A 22778-nucleotide genomic window follows, 5' to 3' on the forward strand; every position below is an offset into this window, starting at 1 on the left:
CAGAACCAGGACTTCATCTGGTTTTCTGATGTTTCCTCTGTTTGAAGAGCGAGCAGTGAAACACCTGAGCGTCCCCCCCCCCCCCCCACCGTCTCATTAGTCGTCTTTCTGTTTTCTTTGGGGGATTTCCGTGTTTTTCCTCTCGTGTCACTTTGTTGCCTGACGACCAGCAGACGGATTCTCAAACAAACGGGTTTCCTCCTGGTTTCTGTCGAGACTCTGTTGGACCAGAACCCACTCAGGACCAGCAGGTCGGAGGTCAAAGGTGACACAGTGACAGACTCCTGTGTGTTACAGTGGAGACGTTTTGTGGATGTGAACCGGCAGAATTTAAAACATGTCACGTAGAAAATCTTTTCTATCACTTTTAAAGAAGTTTTAATTTGTTGTTTTCGTCTCAGTGACTAAAACTCGTTCACAGAGCTGGTCACGATTCATCGTTAAACATGTCGACTAAAACCTCTTGGTCTTGTTCCGGTTTATGGACCTGTTACCATGACAACAGGTCCACAGATTTCAAAGCTGTTTGTTCAGTCTGATCTGAAAACTGCACAGTGAACCACTGCGCATGGTTTGTCTCCACCTGATGGGCCTTTGAAGTCACTGCATCATGTCACACTGCCTCCATGGCAACCAGCTGACACTGCAGTCAACAGAAACGACAACAAACTGGATGAAGTGACTTTGTTTTTATTCATTCAGTTCAGAAAATGACAGAAACAGAAACGACTGAAAACTGAATGAAGTCTGATGAAACTTAAATTATGTTTTGACTTTGGTTGTATTTCCTGTTTGTACAAATTGGACCACTGATCTGAAAGTCTCTTCCTGATTGGACGAGGTCTTCTCGTCTTCTTTTATTGGCTCGACAGATGCTCCACCCCTGCGGCGTCACCTTCCAGAGGCTTCAACCTGAGGACACAAAAGCAGATCCAGAAGGTGTGAACAGGTCTAAACCGGATCCAAACCAGTTCATGGCAGTCTGAACAGGTAAACCAGATGTTAACAGCTAGTTTCAATAAGGTAGATCAGTGTGAACAGGTTTAATCCAGATTCTGAGACTAAATGAGTTCAAACCAGTACCAGTCTAGCAGGTGTGAACCAGATCAAACTGACCTCTGCAGGTGTTCGTCGCAAAAAGAGCCGAGTCGGCGCATCTCCGACTGGAAAAAACTCTACGAGACAAACAGGGACACCATCAGTCCAGGACCGGGTCAGAGACCAGGAGTATTTGTACAGATTGTAGTAGTACTGTAGTATCTGTCAGTACCAGTATTTGTGTGTTAATGACATTCAGGTTTGTAGAGTTTTCTTCAAGTTGTTTCAGTTGATCAGTGACGCCGTTTTCAAACCTTTGCAGCAACAATAACCTGCAAACAAACAAACAAACAAACAAACAAACAAACGGTTAATTACTGTGACAACATATGTGATGCACAAACTGTCTCATGTCTTCCTGGTGGGCGGTACCCATGTTGATGGACAGGTGTGTGTGGAGGTGGGCGGTACCCGTGTTGATGGACAGGTGTGCGGAGGTGGGCGGTACCCGTGTTGATGGACAGGTGTGTGGAGGTGGGTGGTACCTGTGTTGATGGACAGCTGTGAGCAGTGAGGAGACGTGTTGTTGACACTCTTTTAGAGACAGAAGAACTTCTGCTTCGACTTTCTTCCAACAGCCCTGAAAACATTATTTAATTAATTTCTATGAACAGACAATACAACTTATTGATCAGCTGCCAGTAATCACAATAATAATAATAATAATATAATATTTAATAATAATAATCAATGAATGTTTACTGACAGTGAAGTGCTGCTCCAGCTCTGCTTTGAAGGTTTTGAAGGAAGCTGTGATGTCAGATGTCATACTTGACTCTGTCTCCGCCCCTGGCTTGGACACTGGCTCCTCCCTTTTAACAAATGGCAACTCCCCCTTGGTTAAGAGACCCCCCTCCTCTGCCGATGACCCCACCCCATCCATTAAGACCTCTGTGAGCAGCAGCAAATTCATAAAACACATGAACTTTTTATTTGAAATTACTTAAAAGTATAGAAATGTACCCATGAGTGCTGCTGTAGACTCCTCCCACTCTTGTTCAGACTCCACCCTCTTCTTCTGAGATGACTTGCCCTCAGCCTGGTCTGACAGGTAGCCTGAACACAGGTAGATGAAACATCTTGAAGACGTTGACAGTGTTTCCATTTCATGAATCATCCAGCCAGATGTTACCTGAGTCTGGAGCTTCTCTCTTCCTGAATACTTCCTGGTGGAAGAAATGAAAACAGGTGAAAAACAGGAAACAGCGGATGATGTTTGTATTGAAGAATAAAAGAGGAACTGAACCTGTTTTAAAAAGGAGATGTCTCCAAACTCCTTCATCTGTTCCTGAGAGATCTGTAACCCCGCCCCCTCAGGAACACCTGACGGTTCAAATTAAGTCGTTTACAGCCTGTTGTTTACAGCCTGGATGTGTAAACAGTTGACTCACAGTGCATTATGGGAGTTGAAGTTCTGATCTGGTCAAACAGCATCTCTGCTCTGCTTCTGGCTGCGGGCTGAAAAATAAACAAACAACTGAAGGTCAGACTTTCTAAACACAAACTACCCGTTTGTTTATTTGTTTACAGAGTGGCGTTACCTTGGAAACAGGAGAGTCTTCTCCGCTGCTCGGAGATGACAGCGGTAAAACTACAGACAGACAGCAGCACATGATCACTGGGATTTACATGCATGTTTCCGTGTTCATGCTCACTGACATGAAAACAGACTGATGTTGTTGTTTATTTACGGATCATGTGACCCGTCAGGTTGTTTATTTGTTTGTTGTTTCATCTTTCTCTAATTCACAAACTCCTGATGTGATCTGGTGATTCTTTATTTTTATGTTTGTTATTGATCATCAGCTCAGAGGTTATTGATCAGAGGAGGAGGAGTCTCACCCTTCAGCTGACTCTTGCTCGTGGGTTTCTTGCGGCGGTACGATTGACCGCTGTGTCTGTCTGCGGGGGGCGGGGCCTGGACTGTACCACCTGCATCTGTACAGGCGGAGCTCTGCAACTTCTGTTAACAGAGTGACATCATCAACATGACATCATCCAACTGATCAGTTCCTATTAAACAAAAACAGGAAGTGGTTGTTTAGTCAGGACAAACAGTAACCAGCAGGTGGAGCCGTTTTAACCCTGAACTGAACAACTGTACAGACAGACAGACAGACACCATGAAGACGCTCTCTGCTGCCTCCTCCAGCTCTCGGTGGTATTGCGAGTTGAAGCTCAGTTCCACCGTCTGACCTCTGCTGTTGTGGTGCATGATGGGATTGTTCAGCTGGATGCTGAGGACCGTCTCTGCCCCGGTGCATCATGGGAAAACACACAGAAGAAACCTGAACAACTGATCCAAAGTCAGACCAGAACATCTAGCTCTGGTTCTGCTAATGATCGGATTATTTTTACAGCCGAGACTCACCTGCGTGTTTCACCTGCAGACTGTAACGCTGCACTTCCTCCTTCAGCAGGTGGATGGACCCCCACAGAAACCCCTGCAACACATGAACACACCCGTGTCCTACCTACTTACTAAATTTCCCCATTATGGGATGAATAAAGTCCAAGTGTAAGTGTACCTGTACCCTACCTGAGGCTCATCGATGAAGAAGCTCACAGATCCAGAGCCGGCGTTGAAATCGATCCAGAACTCGTCCAGCTTCTCGTCTTTCGGACGAAACAGCTGCAGAAGAAAACGTGCTGAGAGCGAGTCCACGGCTGAAATATACAAGGTTCAGTTTTACCTGAGTGGAGCTGAGAAACGCTCGCAGGCAGGGGAAGGTGTAGACCCTGGCAGACACAACGCAGGGCAAAGAACCCGAGTTAATCTGAGTCAGCAGAACTTTTTTTATTCAGGTTTAAATAAAGTTTTTACCTCCTCTGGTCTCCATGGTTACAGTTGACGCAGTTCAGGAAACGCCTGCAGTCCTGGAGGACAGACAGAGACAGGTGTTCAGACAGGTGAGAGAGAGAGAGAGACACAGGTGTTCAGACAGGTGAGACACTCACCACCTCGAAGTCGGCATCTCTGATTTGACAGAAGGTGTTGCTGATGTCACAGCTTGAGAACCACTGATTGGCTCTCAGCTCGCGGTCTCTGCGTGGAGTCAGACGACACAGAACCTCTAATAGGCTGACCTGCAGCTCATAGTCTGAACCAGGAAGTAGATCAATGTAGTGACCAATCAGGTGATCAATCAATTCACCTGCTCAGAGGGATCAAACTCACCTCCAACTGTCAGGACTGCTGCTGCCACCTGAGATCTGTCAGACAGACAGGCAAACAGTCAGACAGGTAGACAGACAGACAGGTAAACGGTCAGACAGGTAAACAGACAGACAAACAGACAGACAGGTAAACGGTCAGACAGGTAAACAGACAGACAAACAAACAGGTAAACAGACAAACATGTAAACAGACAGACAGACAGGTAAACAGACAAACATGTAAACAGACAGACAGACAAACAAACAGGTAAACAGACAGACAGGTAGGTATCCGTGTTCAGTACAGGTTGTGGATCTGGTTCTGGTTGTTCTGGATCAGCCTCCTCTGTTCTCGGTTCAAAGACTCCAGGATGCTGTTGAAGGTTCTGATGGCCTGAAACAAGACAAAAGACCTGAGACTCCAACTGGACCCCAGGACAGACCAGAGACCGGCAGAGACCGGCAGATGAAAATCAAAACAACACAACCAAAAGATGTTGTTTGTTGCCATGGTTACCTCCAGCCTCAGTCGGAAGTAGATTTCGGTTTCCAGAGTGAACCGAGACAACTGAAGAAGACCCACAGACAGCTGACTGACTGAGACACAGACAGGTAGAGAGACAGACAGGTGAGTTTAGAGGCTTAAAAATGACAGAGTAAAAAAACAAAACATGTTACTGAAGAAAGAAACAAACCTGGAAGAGAAGCTTGACCCAGCAGCTGGAAGACAGACAGACAGGTTACAGACAGACAGACAGGTTACAGACAGGTTACAGACAGGCAGACAGGTTACAGACAGGTTACAGACAGACAGACAGGTGACTTTTGGTTGATTATGCTGATGATCATTCAGGTCACATGTTTTCTGTACAAGTGTGCTCACACAGTTTCAGCCAATCAGGACAATTGAAGAAGTCTGAAGACAAGGTGAAGGAGGAGCTTAAACAACTGCACACTTCATTTCCCAGAATGCTGCTCACCAGTAGGAAGTCAAAGAACTCTTCAGTGAGGTTAAACAGGGGGGCGGAGCTTCTCTGGAGGTTGGAGGTAAGCAGGTCACGGACCGCTTCAAACCACTCCAACACCTAAACAACAAACAAAATGTATTTATTGTTATGTCTAAATAGTTTAATGGAGGATGAACACCTGATCGGAGTCCTGATCAATTAAATTATTAATTACTTTAGCAGTCAGTCCGTGACTGATGAGCGTCTGCAGATCATCTCGGTTCTCTGACAGAATCCCCAAAGACTTCAACACAAGCAGGACTCTGCTGAACCCTGATCCACACAGGTCCTGAAACAACAAACAAACAATAAACAACCCTGATCCACACAGGTCCTGAAACAACAAACAAACAATAAACAACCCTGATCCACACAGGTCCTGAAACAACAAACAAACAATAAACAACCCTGATCCACACAGGTCCTGAAACAACAAACAAACAATAAACAACCCTGATCCACACAGGTCCTGAAACAACAAACAAACAATAAACAACCCTGATCCACACAGGTCCTGAAACAACAAACAAACAATAAACAACCCTGATCCACACAGGTCCTGAAACAACAAACAAACAATAAACAACCCTGATCCACACAGGTCCTGAAACAACAAACAAACAATAAACAACCCTGATCCACACAGGTCCTGAAACAACAAACAAACAATAAACAACCCTGATCCACACAGGTCCTGAAACAACAAACAAACAATAAACAACCCTGATCCACACAGGTCCTGAAACAACAAACAAACAATAAACAACCCTGATCCACACAGGTCCTGAAACAACAAACAAACAATAAACAACCCTGATCCATACAGGTCCTGAAATAACAAACAATAAACAACCCTGATCCACATAGGTCCTGAAACAACAAACAAAAACAATAAACAACCCTGATCCACACAGGTCCTGAAACAACAAACAAACAAACAAACAAACCAGTAAACATGTTGCTGTGGGGGCAGCCCGCCCTGTTACCTTGACTACCAGCTGGTCCAGCCTGGTGAGGGTGCCGTGAGTCAGTCCTTCGGCGTGAAGCAGAGACACCAGCTGAGACGAGTCTCCGCGCAGCAGACAGTCGTCCACCTGCACCTCAAACTGACAAACAGGAAGTTCAGTGTGTTTGTGGAGGTCATACTGTACACACGCAGACACGCATGTTTATATTTTCACAATTAAAGAACTGTAACAATAAATTGACATTTAAATGCATGTTTTACTTTGAAAATGTTATGACTTTATTGATTGTGAACCTGACTTCAAAATAAAATCATCTTAAACAAAATGTCTTCCATTAAATCTGTGTGCACCAGACTTCATGTAGTTTTGGAGTGATTTAAGGCTTAGTTTGTTTAAGAGAAGCCAGGTGTTTTCAACAGATGTTTGATCTAGTTCAACAAACAGCAACACAACAACAACACAAAAACATTTCCTTAAAAATTTAACTGCACATTTTAGGGATTTTACTTTGGTGGGTCACTTCCTTAAAAAATTTCCCCTCGGGGATTAATAAAGTATATACCTACCCTACCTACCTTCCTGCAGACAGACAGCAGGGGGCGCTGTGGGCTGCACTTTGTGACAGACAGGGTGGACAAAATAACAGAAACAGCTACAGAAGCATCATCACGTTTCATTCTTTACCGGTTCAGGTTTATATTATTGATCAATGCAGATTATTGATCAGGATTCAGACTGACGTCATTAAAACATCTTTCATTTTCTGAGAAATAAACTCAGGAGGGAACCGGACGTTTTTCTACTTAAAAAAAACTAAAGTTAACAGCTGATTTTAAATCACACTCAGAATCAATCGACCAGTTAATCGATCTGTGAACATTCGTCTGATTAGAACAAACAGAGCTTCATGAAACAGCTGATTTACCATCGTGTCTTGTTCTTCTCAGCCGTCCGCGTGTCGGGAGCGAGCGCAGCTGCTGCTGATTAACTGATGAGTCGAGAGAAAGTAGTCCTGCCCAGCGGAGGAATATCAGATCCATTTATAATATAGAATAATCACGAAGCTGTTGGTGTCAGAGGGAACATCCAACTGATCAGGGATCAATACAGTTATCAACAAGAAGAGCTGCTTTCCACCAACCAGAATCTGTTCAAATCTCTGACCTTTTTAAGGCTTCTTCTCTGAGGAGAGAATCACATCTGAAACACTCAGGTTTTATATTCAGTGTAAAATGTCACGTGTCTGACCTCCTGAGGTGGGCGTCTCCTCACAGGTTCACCTGGGAGAGCTGCAGAGGGAGGGGTTAAAGGTCACTGACCTACAGGAGACAAACACACATCTGACATCCACCAACACAATTCTCATTTAAAGTCAGGAAATGTTTCGTCTCCATGGCAACATGATCACATTCATGAAGGTTAAATGTTTCACTCTGATTGTAACGAAGGCAGCAGCCAATCAGCGTTGAGTATCATTCAGCAAGTAAAACAGTCTGTTTAAATACCGAGAGATTATTTAGGGTTCATCATAATAAATGTCAGAAATGATATAAACAATTATCTTTAAAAAAAAACAGCACAAACATAAAACGACATTTACAGAAACAGAAACTGAACATTTAAAACGCAGGAGATGTGATTCTCTTAAATTCATTAAAAATTCTAGAGTTTGGTTGGAGGCTAAAATCGGTTGTTTCTCAGGTGGAGTTCTGAACGACAAGTCTGAAGTTTGATGATCGATCAGTTATCAATATTCTGTTTTCAGATACGCTCATTGAACATGTTTACATCAGACAGACAGACAGACAGGCAGAGAGACAGACAGAGACACAAAGACAGGTGAGCAAGTCGACAGGTCGTCCTCTAATTGATGACTAATATGTTTGTTTGTTTTGGGAGAAACACTCAAGTGTTTTCATAACACACACCTGAGAGAGAGAGAGAGAGTGTGTGTGTGTGTGTGTGTGTGTGTGTGTGTGTGTGTGTGTGTGTGTGTGTGTTCTGTGAATCAGCAGAAGTATTGCTGTGTATGAAATGAATAAAACTCACCAACCAAACTGTTGTTTTCTGAGGATTTCAATCCCATTTGATTCAGAAGTTATTAATTACCAGACTTATTAGTTACTGTTTACTTCCTGTTTTTATTTTGTATTTGTTCACCCCCCCCACCCCCCACACTCCCACCCCACCCTAGAGGCTCCTGACTGTCTCACCTGTTTTCTCACTTCTACCTGACTTCTCGCGGAGCTGCACGCGCTCTCTGTCTAGAGGAGCCACGCAGTTGATTGAAATGTTTCATTTAGTAAAAACTTTAAACTCATCACTTCCGGTTTCACAAAGTTCCGGATTAAAACTTTGATTCAGTTTTAGATCTGGTTTCTTTTGTCTGAACCGAGATCTGGATCAGAACCAGAGGGACTGAAAGCAAGACCAGGACCAGTCTCAGGACCAGGGTCAGGACCAGGACCAGGAACTGTCTCAGGACCAGGAACTGTCTCAGGACCAGGACCAGGGTTAGGGTCAGGACCAGGACCAGGAGAATGTCTCGGGCGGAGGAGCGCGAGGCGGACTGTGTGTGTTCGGTCGGGATGAAGTTCACGTGGGACATCAACGACCCCAAACTGCCGCAGGTATCAGCCGATAACTGATCAATAACTGATCGATGACAGAGGCCCGGGTTCCCTTCCGGTTTATTTCTCTTCTTTTAATTGAAAATAAAAAAGAAGCAGAACGGCGCCGCTGATTGGTTCCTTAAATCGTTAAACAGAAATTGACCTGAGGTCTGTTTTTACTTTAAATATTTTTTCAGAATCATTTTATTGATCAGGTTTATCAATAATTATACATGAACTGTCACATTTTATTGGACCAGAAAACATTTACAGCAAAAACACGTGAAATACAGAAAAAATAAATGAAGAAGTTAAAATTCTCTAAAAACTGCACGGAGTTTGGTTGCAGAGCAGAACACATTTAAAATCCGTTTCAGATTGATTTTCTGAAAGTGTCTGAAACTCGTTGATTTTGTTCGCTGATTAATGAGAAGATTTTTAAAAAAGTTTACTTACAAATATATAAAAATGGAATGAAAATAAATGAGAAATATATTAATTTAATTTAAGAACAGGAACCTGTGACAGAACAGGATGATGCAAACAGACCACATGTGAGGATAAAATATTACTGTTAAATACAAATAAGTAATATTCTAAAAAGGCTTTATAGATTTCTTAAATCTTCTAAAAATTCTATAGAGTTTGGTTAGAGGCTGTAAATCTTGATAAAGTGCTTAACAACAGAAACAGAGATAATAAAAATAATTACTTAAATAATAAAATGCTGTGTTTTTAAAAAAAAATGTTCTTAAATCCTCAAAAAAATTGTACAGAGTCTGGTGGGAGGTTTCAGCCACTGTTTACCTGCGGACTGAACAGATTCAGAATTCAACATCTATAAAAAAGAAAACAAAATAAAAACAAACCATTTTAATTGAATTAAATTAAATTATATAGCTGACAGTGTAGAGAGATAAATATATTGAAAATATAATTAAACATAAATTAATAAAAAATATTAAACTCAAATGTTTTATGATTTAAATTAATCTTAAATTAGAAAGAGTTTGAATGGAGTTTGGTCTGTTGATTCTCAGCTGACGTTTTCTTTAACTCTGTCGTTGTATTTTACAACGACAGATGGTGAGGAAATAATTTTAATGATCGTCTCTGCCACACACAATATTGATCACTGATCAATAATCAAACTGATTCAAGCTGTATTGATATGAAGATAAAAGAGGAACAGAAGTTTTAAATCCTCTGAAAAATGTACAGTTTGGCTGCAGGCTGAAAGCCATCATCAATCAGGTCTGAACGTCTTTGTAGTTTCTTCACTGTTGAATCAGATTATTGATCAGTTATCAATATTTTCAGTTGTCATATATTTAATGTTTAATATGTTTTTATGAACCTCATTTCATTTATGTCCACCTGAGAAATTATTACCTCCAACCAAAGTCTGTACAACTTTTAGACGATTTAAGAGAAATTATATTTCCAGTAAATATTTATGTGATGTTTCTAAAATTCTGCTCCAACAATCTTTTAGTTGTGAGTCCAAACTCCAGCTGCAGAACTCCACCTAAAAAAAAAAAAAAAAAAAAAAAAAAAATCACAAATTCAAGTCGCCAACCAAACTGTGCACAGACAATGATTAAATCTGATGACTGAAGTGGAGTGCCGTGTTTCCTGTAAATCTCTGATTCTGAGTCCACATACAGATTTTAGATAAATCTCATTCATGTAAAAAAAAAAACAACAGTCCAATCAAAGATGTTCAGCCAGAAACAGACAATTGTGTTTATAAACTCTGAAACTTCTACCAACCAGACTCAATGAAGATTTTGTTCCATTTAAGAAAATCGCAACATTTCTGAATTTTATTCAAATGTTTTTCTCCACATTAAGATTCTGTTGTCTGATAGTCAGAATTTTAGATCAAACCTGTATTTCAGTCTAATTATTTTTTTTATATTAAATGTTAATCAGTTTGATTAAAAGATTTTCAGAGGCAGAGTTTGTGTTCAGAGTTGCTTTATTTCCTCTAATTATTTTCTGTTTCTGACATCGTTTTCCTGAAGATTTCATGGTTTTCACACAAAACTAAACCTCAGATTTAAGTTACATTACTATAATCCCTTAAAAATAAGGTACGTTATTATAATGCCTTAAAAATAAGGTACGTTATTATAATCCCTTAGAAATAAAGTACGTTATTATAATCCCTTAAAAATAAAGTACGTTATTATAAACCCTTAAAAATAAGGTACGTTATTATAATGCCTTAAAAATAAGGTACGTTATTATAATCCCTTAAAAATAAAGTACGTTATTATAATGCCTTAAAAATAAGGTACGTTATTATAATCCCTTAGAAATAAAGTACGTTATTATAATGCCTTAAAAATAAAGTCCGTTATTATAAACCCTTAAAAATAAAGTACATTATTATAATCCCTTAAAAATAAATTACGTTATTATAATCCCTTAAAAATAAGATATGTTATTATAATCCCTTAAAAATAAAGTACGTTACTATAATCCCTTAAAAATAAAGTACGTTATTATAATCCCTTAAAAAAAAAGTACGTTACTATAATCCCTTAAAAATAAAGTACGTTACTATAATCCCTTAAAAATAAAGTACGTTATTATAATCCCTTAAAAAAAAAGTACGTTACTATAATCCCTTAAAAATAAAGTACGTTATTATAATCCCTTAAAAATAAAGTACGTTATTATAATCCCTTAAAAATAAGGTACATCATTATAAACCCTTAAAAATAAATAAAATAAAAACGATTATAATAAAGATTCACTCTGACATGTTTTAATACAACAACCTGGGTTATCACACAACATCTACACACAACATCTACACATTCTAATACGACGATCAGGATCAGATTTCTGCTTATTTTAAGGTTATTTTTTGTGTGTAGATGTGTGTAGATGCGTGTAAATGTGTGTAGATGTGTGTGTGTAGATGTGTGTAAATGTGTGTTGATGTGTGTGTGTAGATGTGTGCAGATGTGTGTAAATGTGTTGATGTGTGTGTGTAGATGTGTGTAGATGTGTGTAAATGTGTGTTGATGTGTGTGTGTAGATGTGTGTAAATGTGTGTTGATGTGTGTGTGTAGATGTGTGTAAATGTGTGTAGATGTGTGTGTGTAGATGTGTGTAGATGTGTGTGTAGATGTGTGTAAATGTGTATAGATATGTATAGATGTGTGTAAATGTGTGTAGATGCGTGTGTGTAGATGTGTATGTGTAGATGTGTGTAGATGTGTGTAAATGTGTGTTGATGTGTGTGTGCTGATGTGTGTAGATATGTGTAAATGTGTGTTGATGTGTGTGTGTAGATGTGTGTAAATGTGTGTAGATGTGTGTGTGTAGATGTGTGTAGATGTGTGTGTAGATGTGTGTAAATGTGTATAGATATGTATAGATGTGTGTAAATGTGTGTAGATGCGTGTGTGTAGATGTGTATGTGTAGATGTGTGTAGATGTGTGTAAATGTGTGTTGATGTGTGTGTGCTGATGTGTGTAGATATGTGTAAATGTGTGTAGATGTGTGTGTGTAGATGTGTGTAGATGTGTGTGTAGATGTGTGTAGATGTGTGTAAATGTGTATAGATATGTATAGATGTGTGTAAATGTGTGTAGATGTGTGTAGATGTGTGTGTGTGTGTGTGTAGATGTGTGTGTGTAGATGTGTGTAGATGTGTGTAAATGTGTGTAGATATGTGTGTGTAGATGTGTGTGTGTGTGTAGATGTGTGTAAATGTGTGTAGATGTGTGTAGATGTGTGTAAATGTGTGTTGATGTGTGTGTGTGTGTAGATGTGTAGATGTGTGTAGATGTGTGTAGATGTGTATAGATGTGTGTAGATGTGTAAAATGTGTGTAGATGTGTATAGATGTGTGTAAATGTGTGTAGATGTGTATAGATGTGTATAGATGTGTGTAGATGTGTATAGATGTGTGTAGATGTGTGTAGATGTGTGTAAATGTGTGTAGATGTGTGTAGATGTGTGTAGATGTGTGTAAATGTGTGTAGATGTGTATAGATGTGTGTAGATGTGTATAGATGTGTGTAGATGTGTGTAAATGTGTGTAGATGTGTGTGTGTAGATGTGTGTAGATGTGTGTAAATGTGTATAGATGTGTGTAAATGTGTGTAGATCTGTGTGTGTGGATGTGTGTGTAGATGTGTGTAGATGTGTGTAGATGTGTGTAGATGTGTATAGATGTGTATAGATGTGTATAGATGTGTGTAGATGTGTAAAATGTGTGTAGATGTGTATAGATGTGTGTAAATGTGTGTAGATGTGTATAGATGTGTATAGATGTGTGTAGATGTGTATAGATGTGTGTAGATGTGTGTAGATGTGTATAGATGTGTGTAGATGTGTATAGATGTGTGTAAATGTGTGTTGATGTGTGTGTAGATGTGTGTAGATGTGTGTAAATGTGTGTAAATGTGTGTAGATGTGTGTAAATGTGTGTAGATGTGTGTGTGTAGATGTGTGTAGATGTGTGTGTAGATGTGTGTAGATGTGTGTAAATGTGTATAGATATGTATAGATGTGTGTAAATGTGTGTAGATGTGTGTAGATGTGTGTGTGTGTGTGTGTGTAGATGTGTGTGTGTAGATGTGTGTAGATGTGTGTAAATGTGTGTAGATATGTGTGTGTAGATGTGTGTGTGTGTGTAGATGTGTGTAAATGTGTGTAGATGTGTGTAGATGTGTGTAAATGTGTGTTGATGTGTGTGTGTAGATGTGTAGATGTGTGTAGATGTGTATAGATGTGTGTAGATGTGTATAGATGTGTGTAGATGTGTAAAATGTGTGTAGATGTGTATAGATGTGTGTAAATGTGTGTAGATGTGTATAGATGTGTATAGATGTGTGTAGATGTGTATAGATGTGTGTAGATGTGTGTAAATGTGTGTAGATGTGTGTGTAGATGTGTGTAGATATGTGTAAATGTGTGTAGATGTGTGTGTGTAGATGTGTGTAGATGTGTGTAAATGTGTATAGATGTGTGTAAATGTGTGTAGATCTGTGTGTGTGGATGTGTGTGTAGATGTGTGTAGATGTGTAGATGTGTGTAGATGTGTATAGATGTGTGTAAATGTGTGTAGATGTGTATAGATGTGTGTAGATGTGTATAGATGTGTGTAAATGTGTGTTGATGTGTGTGTAGATGTGTGTAGATGTGTGTAAATGTGTGTAGATGTGTGTGTGTAGATGTGTGTAAATGTGTGTGTAGATGTGTGTAGATGTGTGTAAATGTGTATAGATATGTATAGATGTGTGTAAATGTGTGTAGATGTGTGTAGATGTGTGTGTGTAGATGTGTGTAGATGTGTGTAGATATGTGTGTGTAGATGTGTGTGTGTGTAGATGTGTGTAAATGTGTGTAGATGTGTGTAGATGCGTGTAAATGTGTGTTGATGTGTGTGTGTAGATGTGTGTAAATGTGTGTAGATGTGTATGTGTAGATGTGTGTAGATGCGTGTAAATGTGTATAGATATGTATAGATGTGTGTAAATGTGTGTAAATGTGTGTAGATGTGTGTGTGTAGATGTGTGTAAATGTGTGTAGATGTGTGTGTGTGTGTGTGTGTAGATGTGTGTAGATGTGTGTACATGTGTGTACATGTGTATAGATGTGTATAGATGTGTGTAAATGTGTGTAGATCTGTGTGTGTGGATGTGTGTAGATGTGTGTGTGTAGATGTGTGTGTGTGTGTGTGGATGTGTGTGTAGATGTGTGTAGATGTGTGTAGATGTGTATAGATGTGTGTCGATGTGTGTAGATGTGTATAGATGTGTGTAGATGTGTGTAGATGTGTATAGATGTGTATAGATGTGTGTAGATGTGTGTAGATGTGTGTAGATGTGTATAGATGTGTGTAGATGTGTGTAGATGTGTATAGATTTGTATAGATGTGTAGTGTGTAGTTTGTGGATTATTGTGCGATGTTGTGTGGAGACTGTACTGCTGACTCGACTCTTCACTCTGTTGATGCTCAAACAGAAAAAACTGGTTTTTATATTTTTGTTTTCCGTAAAACCGAAACAGCAAACTGAGAGTGAGTCATGTGACTCAGAGTCCCACTGATCAATATCTCTGATCGGGCCTCAGACCTCCAGCAGCCAGAGAGCTCCGTGACATCACTTGTCTGTACCGAGTTACTAAGCCTGTTTATTCTCTGTCTGGTTCGGGTTCCGGTTCTGGTTCTCGGACTAGTTCTGGTTCTGGTTCTCGGTGTGGTTCTGGTTCTCAGTCTGGTTCTGGTTCTTGTTCTCTGTGTGGTTCTGCTTCTCAGTCTGGTTCTGGTTCTTGTTCTCTGTGTGGTTCTGGTTTTCAGACTGGTTCTGGTTCTTGTTCTTGGTGTGGTTCTGGTTCTCAGTCTGGTTCTGGTTCTTGTTCTCTGTGTGGTTCTGGTTCTCGGTCTAGTTCTGGTCCTTGTTCTCTTTGTGGTTCTGGTTCATCAATAATCCTGATTATTAACTGATGCGATTAAAATATCAGAAACAGAGTTTTGTGTTGACAAAGTAGAAAATCTTCCTGAGAAATAGACGATTCATAAGAGACTGTTTGTAAACAAACACCTGAAATCTGTTTGTTATTTACATCTTCATGTTTGTTTACTTCATCAATCGAATAATGCAACAAACAAAACTATAACAAAATTAGACTATGGAACCCGATAGAACCTTTTTAATGACACCAGACACACCGATCGAATTGAATCCCGATCAGTTTATTGATCTCTCCCTCCTGTCATGTGACCTCCAGCCAATCAGGAGATTAACTAACTGTTCACCTGTCTGTAACCTGTCTGTCTGTCTGTCTGTCTGCAGGACACCAAGCAGTTCGACCCGTTCCAGGAGTGGACTGACGGTTATGTTCGGTACATCTACAGCGGTGAGAACCAGTTTGTTGTTTAAACAACAGGACGTCATGTGACCCGTGTATTCCGTCATGTGACCCGTGTGTTCCGCTGTCCGGTCCAGGTGAGGATAAGAACGCTCAGCGCCACCTGTCCGGCTGGGCGATGAGGAACACCAACAACCACAACTGTCAGATCCTGAAGAAGTCGTGTCTCGGGGTGGTGGTCTGCTCTCGCGGCTGCACGCTGCCCGACGGATCCAGACTGCAGCTCCGCCCCGCAATCTGTGACAAGGCCCGGCAGAAACAACAGAGTAAGAAAGATCCGGACCAGAACCCGTTCAGGTGTCCTCAGTAGTCCTCAGGTGTCCTCAGGTGTCCTCAGGAGTCCTCAGGCGTCCTCAGGCGTCCTCAGGTGTCCTCAGGCATCCTCAGGTGTCCTCAAGTGTCCTCAGGTGTCCTCAGGAGTCCACGTTGACCCGAGCGGTCTGTGTGTGTTTCAGAGAAACTGTGTCCGAGCTGCAGCGCTGCTCTGGAGCTGCTGCCGTGTCGCGGCCACAGCGGGTATCCAGTCACCAACTTCTGGAGGGTCGACGGGAAGGCCATCTTCTTCCAGGTCCTCCACCTTCACCTCCAACCTCCACCTCCACCTCCACCCTCCACCTTCACCTACACCCTCCAGCTGTTGTTTCTTGTTGATCTTGGTTTTGTGGTTCTTACATTTATTGTTGTTGTTGTTGTCGTCCAGGCTAAAGGGGTCCACGACCATCCCAGACCAGAGTCCAAATCTGAGACTGAAGCCAGAAGAAGTTCGGTAAAGCGACGAGTCAGCTCGCCTCCGTTCACACCCAAGAGACGACTCATCGAAACCCAGGTGGACACCAACAAACAACAAACAACAAACCACAACAGCTGTTATTTAGTGTCTGTGTTGTTTGTGGTTTGTTTATTGTTAATTTGTGGTTTACCGTTTCAGGCTTTAGGCCCCGCCCTCCTCTCGTGTGTTGAACCAGCAGACAGAATCTCCTTCATCGAGCCCAACTTCCCACAGCATTACCCAGCATTCCAAAGCCCAGAGCCCTACTACAACCCCCACAATGCACTGGGAGAGGCCCCACCTACACTCCAGAAACCAGCCAATCCCAGGCTTTACATGGGCCGGCCCAGTTACGACTTCCAAGGATATCTGACCTCACCTTCATATCCTGTGACCTCCGAACTCTGCGACCCCAGGTAACCTTAACCCTAACCTTCAGACACACCAAACCTTAATCTGGCAGTGTAAACAGGTTTAAACCAGATCCTTCCTTGTGTGCAGGGTCGCGCCGGTCCTGGGTTGCTCCTCATCCTCGTCTTCTTCGGCAGCTCCTCTTGGCTCCTCCTCCTCCTTTGATCCCCAGACGAAGCCTCCTCCAGGCTGGAAGGAGCTACTGAAAAGCTCCGCCCCCTACAGTGACAACCACCATTACTACAGTGCCGAGTATCCCTGCCGTTACCCCAGCAACACGCCGGGGTCCCCTGCAGCCCTGCAGACCATCATCACTACGACAACCAAGGTGAGCTGCCTTCATCAATAACGGCATTTCCTGTCTTTGTCCCCTGAGGCGTGTCGCTTCCTTTAGGGTCCCCTGAAGTGAGGTGCGTCACCTCTTTCAGGTTCCAGAGACATGGTCAGACGTGAGACCAGCAGGTGTTGGTGTTAATAGTAAATGTGCTTCTGTTTTCACTGTAAACTTAACATGTGCAGCTGAAATAAAAAAACCTGATCTGTGTAGCAACAGTAAATAGGGGGCGGGGCTTAAACTGGTATTGTTCCTGTGCTTCTCAGGTCTCCTACCAGCCGTGTCCGAAGCCTCCGGCCGGACTCCCGTCCTACACCCCCTGTGCTCCCCCCAAACCTCCTGGCCTCCCCAGCTGCTCTTCCATGCTGGAGGATGCCTCCTCCTCCTCGTACTCCACGGAGGTGAAGCTGACGGAGGAGTCGGGTGGAGTCATCAAGTCTCTGTCGTTCCAGCCTGAACCTTTGCAGACCAAAACTGAGCGGGCCGACAGCTACGACTACCGCTACGCCTACCCCAATACGTACCGCTATGACGACTACTGACGCCGTTACCATGACTACTGCTGTTAATGCAAGTTCTGCTGCTGCTGAAGGAGATACCGTCGGTCCGCCGAGGAACATCAGAACCAGAACTTCAGTCTGTCAGATGTCTCTGAGGGATGGACTTTCTCATGTCCAACTTGGAGGACAGGAAGTCTGAAGTCTGAACTACTGTCAGTGGTTCCCCGGAACTTTTAGCCACATCTCATGGTCCTCATCAGAGAACGCAGGACACATCTGTTGATCATCTTATTTATTTTGTTTTCTTTGTCGGATCTTTCGTGAACACTGAGGCTCTCTCTCCTGTATCTGTTTCAAAATAAAAGCTCCCATTTCAAATCAAAATCCCTGTTACAACTTGTTCCACAGCTCCACACTCAGCAGTGTCTGCTGAAGAAGAACATGAGTCAGGTTGAAAGCTTCTCTGAACACCAACAAAGTGTGATCTTGTGTGGACGCGCTGGGTTCAGACGTCAGGGAGAACCGGGTCTTCATTTTAAAACCAGGTCTAAATCAGTTGTTGTTTTATATTTGACGAGATGGGTGCCATTTGTTTAGCTTTAGAAAAGCTTGTGGTGACGTCTGCGTTGAGTTACGTAAGTTAACTTACATATGATACACGTTGACTTTAGTTTTCAGACAGACCTTGAACAACTCATCCTGTGTTTAGATCCTCCTGAGGTCACTAGAGGTGACTAAAGGTCACTAGAGGTCACCAGAGGTGACTACAGGTCACTAGAGGCCACTAAAGGTCACTGGAGGAGAATAAAGGCCACTAGAGGCCATTAGAGGTCACTAGCAGTCACTAGGCCACTAGAGGCCACTAGAGGCTATTAGAGGCCATTACAGGTCACTAGAGGTCACCAGAGGTCACTAGAGGTCACTAGAGGCACCTAGAGCCCATTAGAGGCCACCAGAGGTCACTAGAGGTCCCTAGAGGTCACTAAGGTCCCTAGAGGTCAGCGTCCTGATGTGTGGACCTGAGGGAAACAACCAGCAGCAGCTGAAGACTTCTGAGAGGAAACAACGTTGACGTGTTTTAACTGCTGTCTCACTTTAAACTGTTTCATTTTATCCTGAAATAAACTGCTGGAACTGCCCTTTAAAACTGAAGCGACTTCAGAGTTATTCAATTTAAAAATATACTTTGACTCACCTCTTGTGTGTCTGTCTTTGTTTCACTTTCTGTCCTTTGTATGACTGTTGGCCCCGCCCCCTGATTAGTTTCACCTGTCCCTCAGTGTCCTTCCCTCCCTGCTGTATTTAGTCTGTGTGCTCTTCTTCTTCCCTCTTTGTCACTTTGTTTCAGTTTCCTGTCTGTTGCTGCATCTTTGAAACCCAGAGAACACAAACCACTTGAACTGTGTTGCCATGGCAACAGGCTTCTCCAACATGACGACACGCCCGTTTTTAACATGCTGTCAGCGGGCGTGTTGAAGATTTTCTGATGCGAAGGTCAAGGAGGAAAACTAATATTGGATGTCTTTGATCTTTAAAAACAGTCTGACTTTGTGGTGGAAATCACTGCGTAGGCTCAGGAACACTGAATGTGGGCGTGTTTCTCTGCTCCACTTCCAGGTTCTGATGTTCATCTGAGTCCATCCTCACAGAGGTTACGCACTCTCTGAGGTCCGTTACCGTGACGATGCTACGCTCCCTTCACGTGTAGGACGGGCCGTCTCTGAGTCGTATACATGAAGTCATTGCAGAGGCCGCTCACATGCGTCCCTGCGTCCCCTCCGGGGCCTCGAGCCTTGCAGTGAGAACCCTGCAGCAGAGGATCAAAGAGACGGTGTTTGGAGGACGGCTGGTCTCCGTCTGGATGAGTAACAAATGTTGTTTTGACAAGAACACGTCGGAACAGGAACGCTGTCCTCGCCATGAACCTTCAAACCATCAGACAGGTCCTCCTCCTCCTCGTCCTCCTCTTCGTCTGTCCTCGTCCTGTCTTTGACTACCTTCAATAAAATCACTCTCTACTGAACTCACTTGTTACGTCCCCGTCATTTTACACCAACATCCACACACACACACACACACACACACACACACACACACTCAGACACACACACACACACACACACACACACACACACACTCAGACACACTCAGACACACACCTGCTGTGATTTTATAATCAGAGGAAATAAGACTTTCCAGTGACGTCACCTGCAGGAGAACCTGCAGCAGTCGGCTGCTCTTGAACAAGAAGCTGCTTCCTGGAGGTTCTGTGATGGTCCGGATCCGTTCTGCCGGGTCAGAACTCGGGGCTGCTGCTGTCTGTAAGCGGTTCAGAGTTCAGGTCATTATGATGGAGGACAGATCAGAACGACGGATCAGAACCTGCTGAGGTGGATGAGGACGGTTTCCAGGAAGGAGTGAATTCCTGAAGGTGAAGTCCTGCGCTGTGATTGGCTGCTGGGTAGAAGGTGTTTTGAAGCTGCAGCCCTCACCTGTCGCTCACCTGTAAACCAGGTGAAGCAGATAATCCTGAGCTGAGTAACTCTATCCTTCCACCGGCAGCTCATACTGTCCTCTTATCGCCCCATCTACTCCTCATCACCTTCATCATCTCCTCCTCATCATCTCCTCTTCATCATCTCCTCATCACCTTCATCATCTCCTTCTCATCATCTTCTCTTCATCATCTCCTCATCATCTCCTCTTCATCATCTCCTCCTCCTCATTTTTTCCACACATCACCTCCTCATCACCTACATCATCTCCTTTTCATCATCAACATCTTCATCATCTCTTCTTCTTCATCACCGCTGATCTTCATCGCTGCCTTCACACGCAAATCATTTGATCTTCTTCTCCTTCACTAAATAAATCATCCGTCTGACATCAGATTCCCCCCCGCCCCGATGTGGCTCCGCTCTAATGGATGTTTTCTATTTGATGCTCCATGCTGGTGATTTACAACAGAGACACACGGTAACGATGTTCTGATTCAAACAGATAAACCGGATGACTTGCAGGAAACATGTTCACTACGAGTTCAGAGGGTTCCTGAACGCAGCACGGTGGCCAATAAGATCAGAGGGTTCCTGAACGCAGCACGGTGGCCAATAAGATCAGAGGGTTCCTGAACGCAGCACGGTGGCCAATAGGATCAGAAGGTTCCTGAACGAAGCACGTGGCCAATAAGTTCAGAGGGTTCCTGAACGCAGCACGGTGGCCAATAAGATCAGAGGGTTCCTGAACGAAGGACGTGGCCAATAAGTTCAGAGGGTTCCTGAACGCAGCACGGTGGCCAATAGGATCAGAGGGTTCCTGAATGCAGCACGGTGGCCAATAGGATTAGAGGGTTCTTGAACGCAGCACGGTGGCCAATAAGATCAGAGGGTTCCTGAATGTCTGTTGTGTATCATGTATGTCTGTTCTGTGTCTGTTGTGTATCATGTTGTGTATCATGTTGTGTATCATGTTGTGTATCATGTTGTGTATCATGTTGTGTATCATGTTGTGTATCATGTTGTGTATCATGTTGTGTATACTGTGTCTGTTGTGCGTTCTGCGCAGCATTCCGTGAGAAGTGTTATCTGCTAGCAGCGTGTGTCCTTGAGGGGGCGTGTCCTCGAGGGGCGTGTCCTGATGTCAGCTGATATCGTGTCAGTATGTTTGAGAACTTCAGATTCTAACTGATGATGTCACGTTGAGAACTTTTAAACTTCATCACCCTGAGTTGTCCCCACCCCGCTGCATGCTGGGAAACATCACCTGGTTCATCCTGAGTTGTCCCCGCCCCGCTGCATGCTGGGAAACATCACCTGGTTCATCCTGAGTTGTCCCTGCCCTGCTGCATGCTGGGAAATATCACCTGACCTCTGATGGTTTATGTGAAACCAGTCGTACCTGTTGCCTTTTAATCTGCTCGTCCTCAGTGTCTCTATCTCGTCTCTATCTCGTCTCTATCTCGTCTCTTCATCTCGTTGCTGTCAGGACTCGAACAAACATCACGTAGGCATGAAGGCGTCATGGCCGCCGCCAGCAGCATGAGGGTCCTTTGAAGATGTTGAAAACACACCTGGATGAGACGCTACGCTGCTACGCTAACATAAACTAGACAGGAGGAGGAGATGAGGAGGTGAAGAGGAGGAGGAAATGAGACGCCACGTTAATTTAAACTAGATAGGATAACACTGTAACCACGGCAACATCAGCAGAGAAACCTGCAACAAAGAAATTATGAACAACAGAACAACAACAACAACAACAGGACCAGAGACCATGACCAGAGACCAAAGACCATGACCAGAGACCATGACCAGAGACCAGAGACCATGACCAGAGACCATGACCAGAGACCAGAGACCAGAGACCATGACCAGAGACCATGACCAGAGACCAGAGACCAGAGACCATGACCAGAGACCAGTGACCAGGATCAGGACCAGGACCAGAGACCAGAGACCATGACCAGGATCAGGACCAGAGACCATGACCAGAGACCAGAGACCATGACCAGGGACCATGACCAGAGACCAGAGACCATGACCAGAGACCAGTGACCAGGATCAGGACCAGAGACCAGAGACCATGACCAGGATCAGGACCAGAGACCAGAGACCAGAGACCATGACCAGGATCAGGACCAGAGACCATGACCAGAGACCAGAGACCATGACCAGGGACCATGACCAGAGACCAGAGACCATGACCAGAGACCAGTGACCAGGATCAGGACCAGAGACCAGAGACCATGACCAGGATCAGGATCAGGATCAGGATCAGGATCAGGATCAGGACCAGAGACCAAAGACCATGACCAGAGACCAGAGACCATGACCAGAGACCAGTGACCAGGATCAGGACCAGAGACCAGAGACCAGAGACCATGACCAGGATCAGGACCAGAGACCATGACCAGAGACCATGACCAGAGACCAGAGACCATGACCAGGGACCATGACCAGAGACCAGAGACCATGACCAGAGACCAGTGACAAGGATCAGGACCAGAGACCAGAGACCAGAGACAAG

General features: G+C 43.3%; 2 protein-coding genes across 2 annotated transcripts; one reads left to right on the top strand and one right to left on the bottom strand.

The window, feature by feature from the left end:
* Positions 1 to 674: 674 nt before the first annotated feature.
* sycp2l (synaptonemal complex protein 2-like) lies at positions 675 to 7408 on the bottom strand. The gene is made up of 26 exons (XM_069177569.1): positions 7394 to 7408; positions 7155 to 7293; positions 6248 to 6367; positions 5437 to 5550; positions 5235 to 5339; positions 4950 to 4974; positions 4772 to 4851; positions 4560 to 4648; positions 4277 to 4311; positions 4057 to 4199; positions 3923 to 3975; positions 3792 to 3837; positions 3638 to 3730; positions 3470 to 3542; positions 3215 to 3348; positions 2941 to 3061; positions 2640 to 2689; positions 2490 to 2556; positions 2345 to 2421; positions 2231 to 2264; positions 2062 to 2154; positions 1805 to 1989; positions 1584 to 1678; positions 1271 to 1370; positions 1117 to 1175; positions 675 to 912 (listed from the first exon to the last, which is right to left on the bottom strand). The coding sequence occupies exons 2-26, from the start codon at positions 7155 to 7157 to the stop codon at positions 858 to 860; spliced, it is 2049 nt and encodes a 682-aa protein (XP_069033670.1). The 5' UTR covers positions 7158 to 7293; positions 7394 to 7408; the 3' UTR covers positions 675 to 857.
* A 1096-nt stretch (positions 7409 to 8504) lies between these two features.
* gcm2 (glial cells missing transcription factor 2) lies at positions 8505 to 18905 on the top strand. Its single transcript, XM_069177630.1, has 8 exons — positions 8505 to 8859; positions 15664 to 15727; positions 15817 to 16005; positions 16195 to 16307; positions 16440 to 16565; positions 16668 to 16924; positions 17010 to 17247; positions 17520 to 18905. The coding sequence occupies exons 1-8, from the start codon at positions 8770 to 8772 to the stop codon at positions 17793 to 17795; spliced, it is 1353 nt and encodes a 450-aa protein (XP_069033731.1). The 5' UTR covers positions 8505 to 8769; the 3' UTR covers positions 17796 to 18905.
* Positions 18906 to 22778: the final 3873 nt, after the last annotated feature.

This window comes from Embiotoca jacksoni, unplaced genomic scaffold, assembly GCF_022577435.1.
Source record: "Embiotoca jacksoni isolate LCO1_2020_lvr unplaced genomic scaffold, fEmbJac1.0.p SCAF_75, whole genome shotgun sequence".
NCBI classification, from domain to species: domain Eukaryota; kingdom Metazoa; phylum Chordata; class Actinopteri; family Embiotocidae; genus Embiotoca; species Embiotoca jacksoni.

Bases quoted from the DNA above. Each gene is read 5' to 3' on its own strand.
- sycp2l (XM_069177569.1), bottom strand. The intron at 2,265-2,344 runs GTTCAGTTCCTC...TTCTTCCACCAG, and splicing joins ACATCTCCTTTTTAAAACAG to GAAGTATTCAGGAAGAGAGA. The intron at 1,371-1,583 runs GTACCACCCACC...GTTTGTTTGCAG, and splicing joins ACAGCTGTCCATCAACACAG to GTTATTGTTGCTGCAAAGGT.
- gcm2 (XM_069177630.1), top strand. From the start codon at position 8,770: ATGTCTCGGGCGGAGGAGCGCGAGGCGGACTGTGTGTGTTCGGTCGGG. The intron at 8,860-15,663 runs GTATCAGCCGAT...GTCTGTCTGCAG, and splicing joins ACGACCCCAAACTGCCGCAG to GACACCAAGCAGTTCGACCC. The intron at 17,248-17,519 runs GTGAGCTGCCTT...TGTGCTTCTCAG, and splicing joins TCATCACTACGACAACCAAG to GTCTCCTACCAGCCGTGTCC.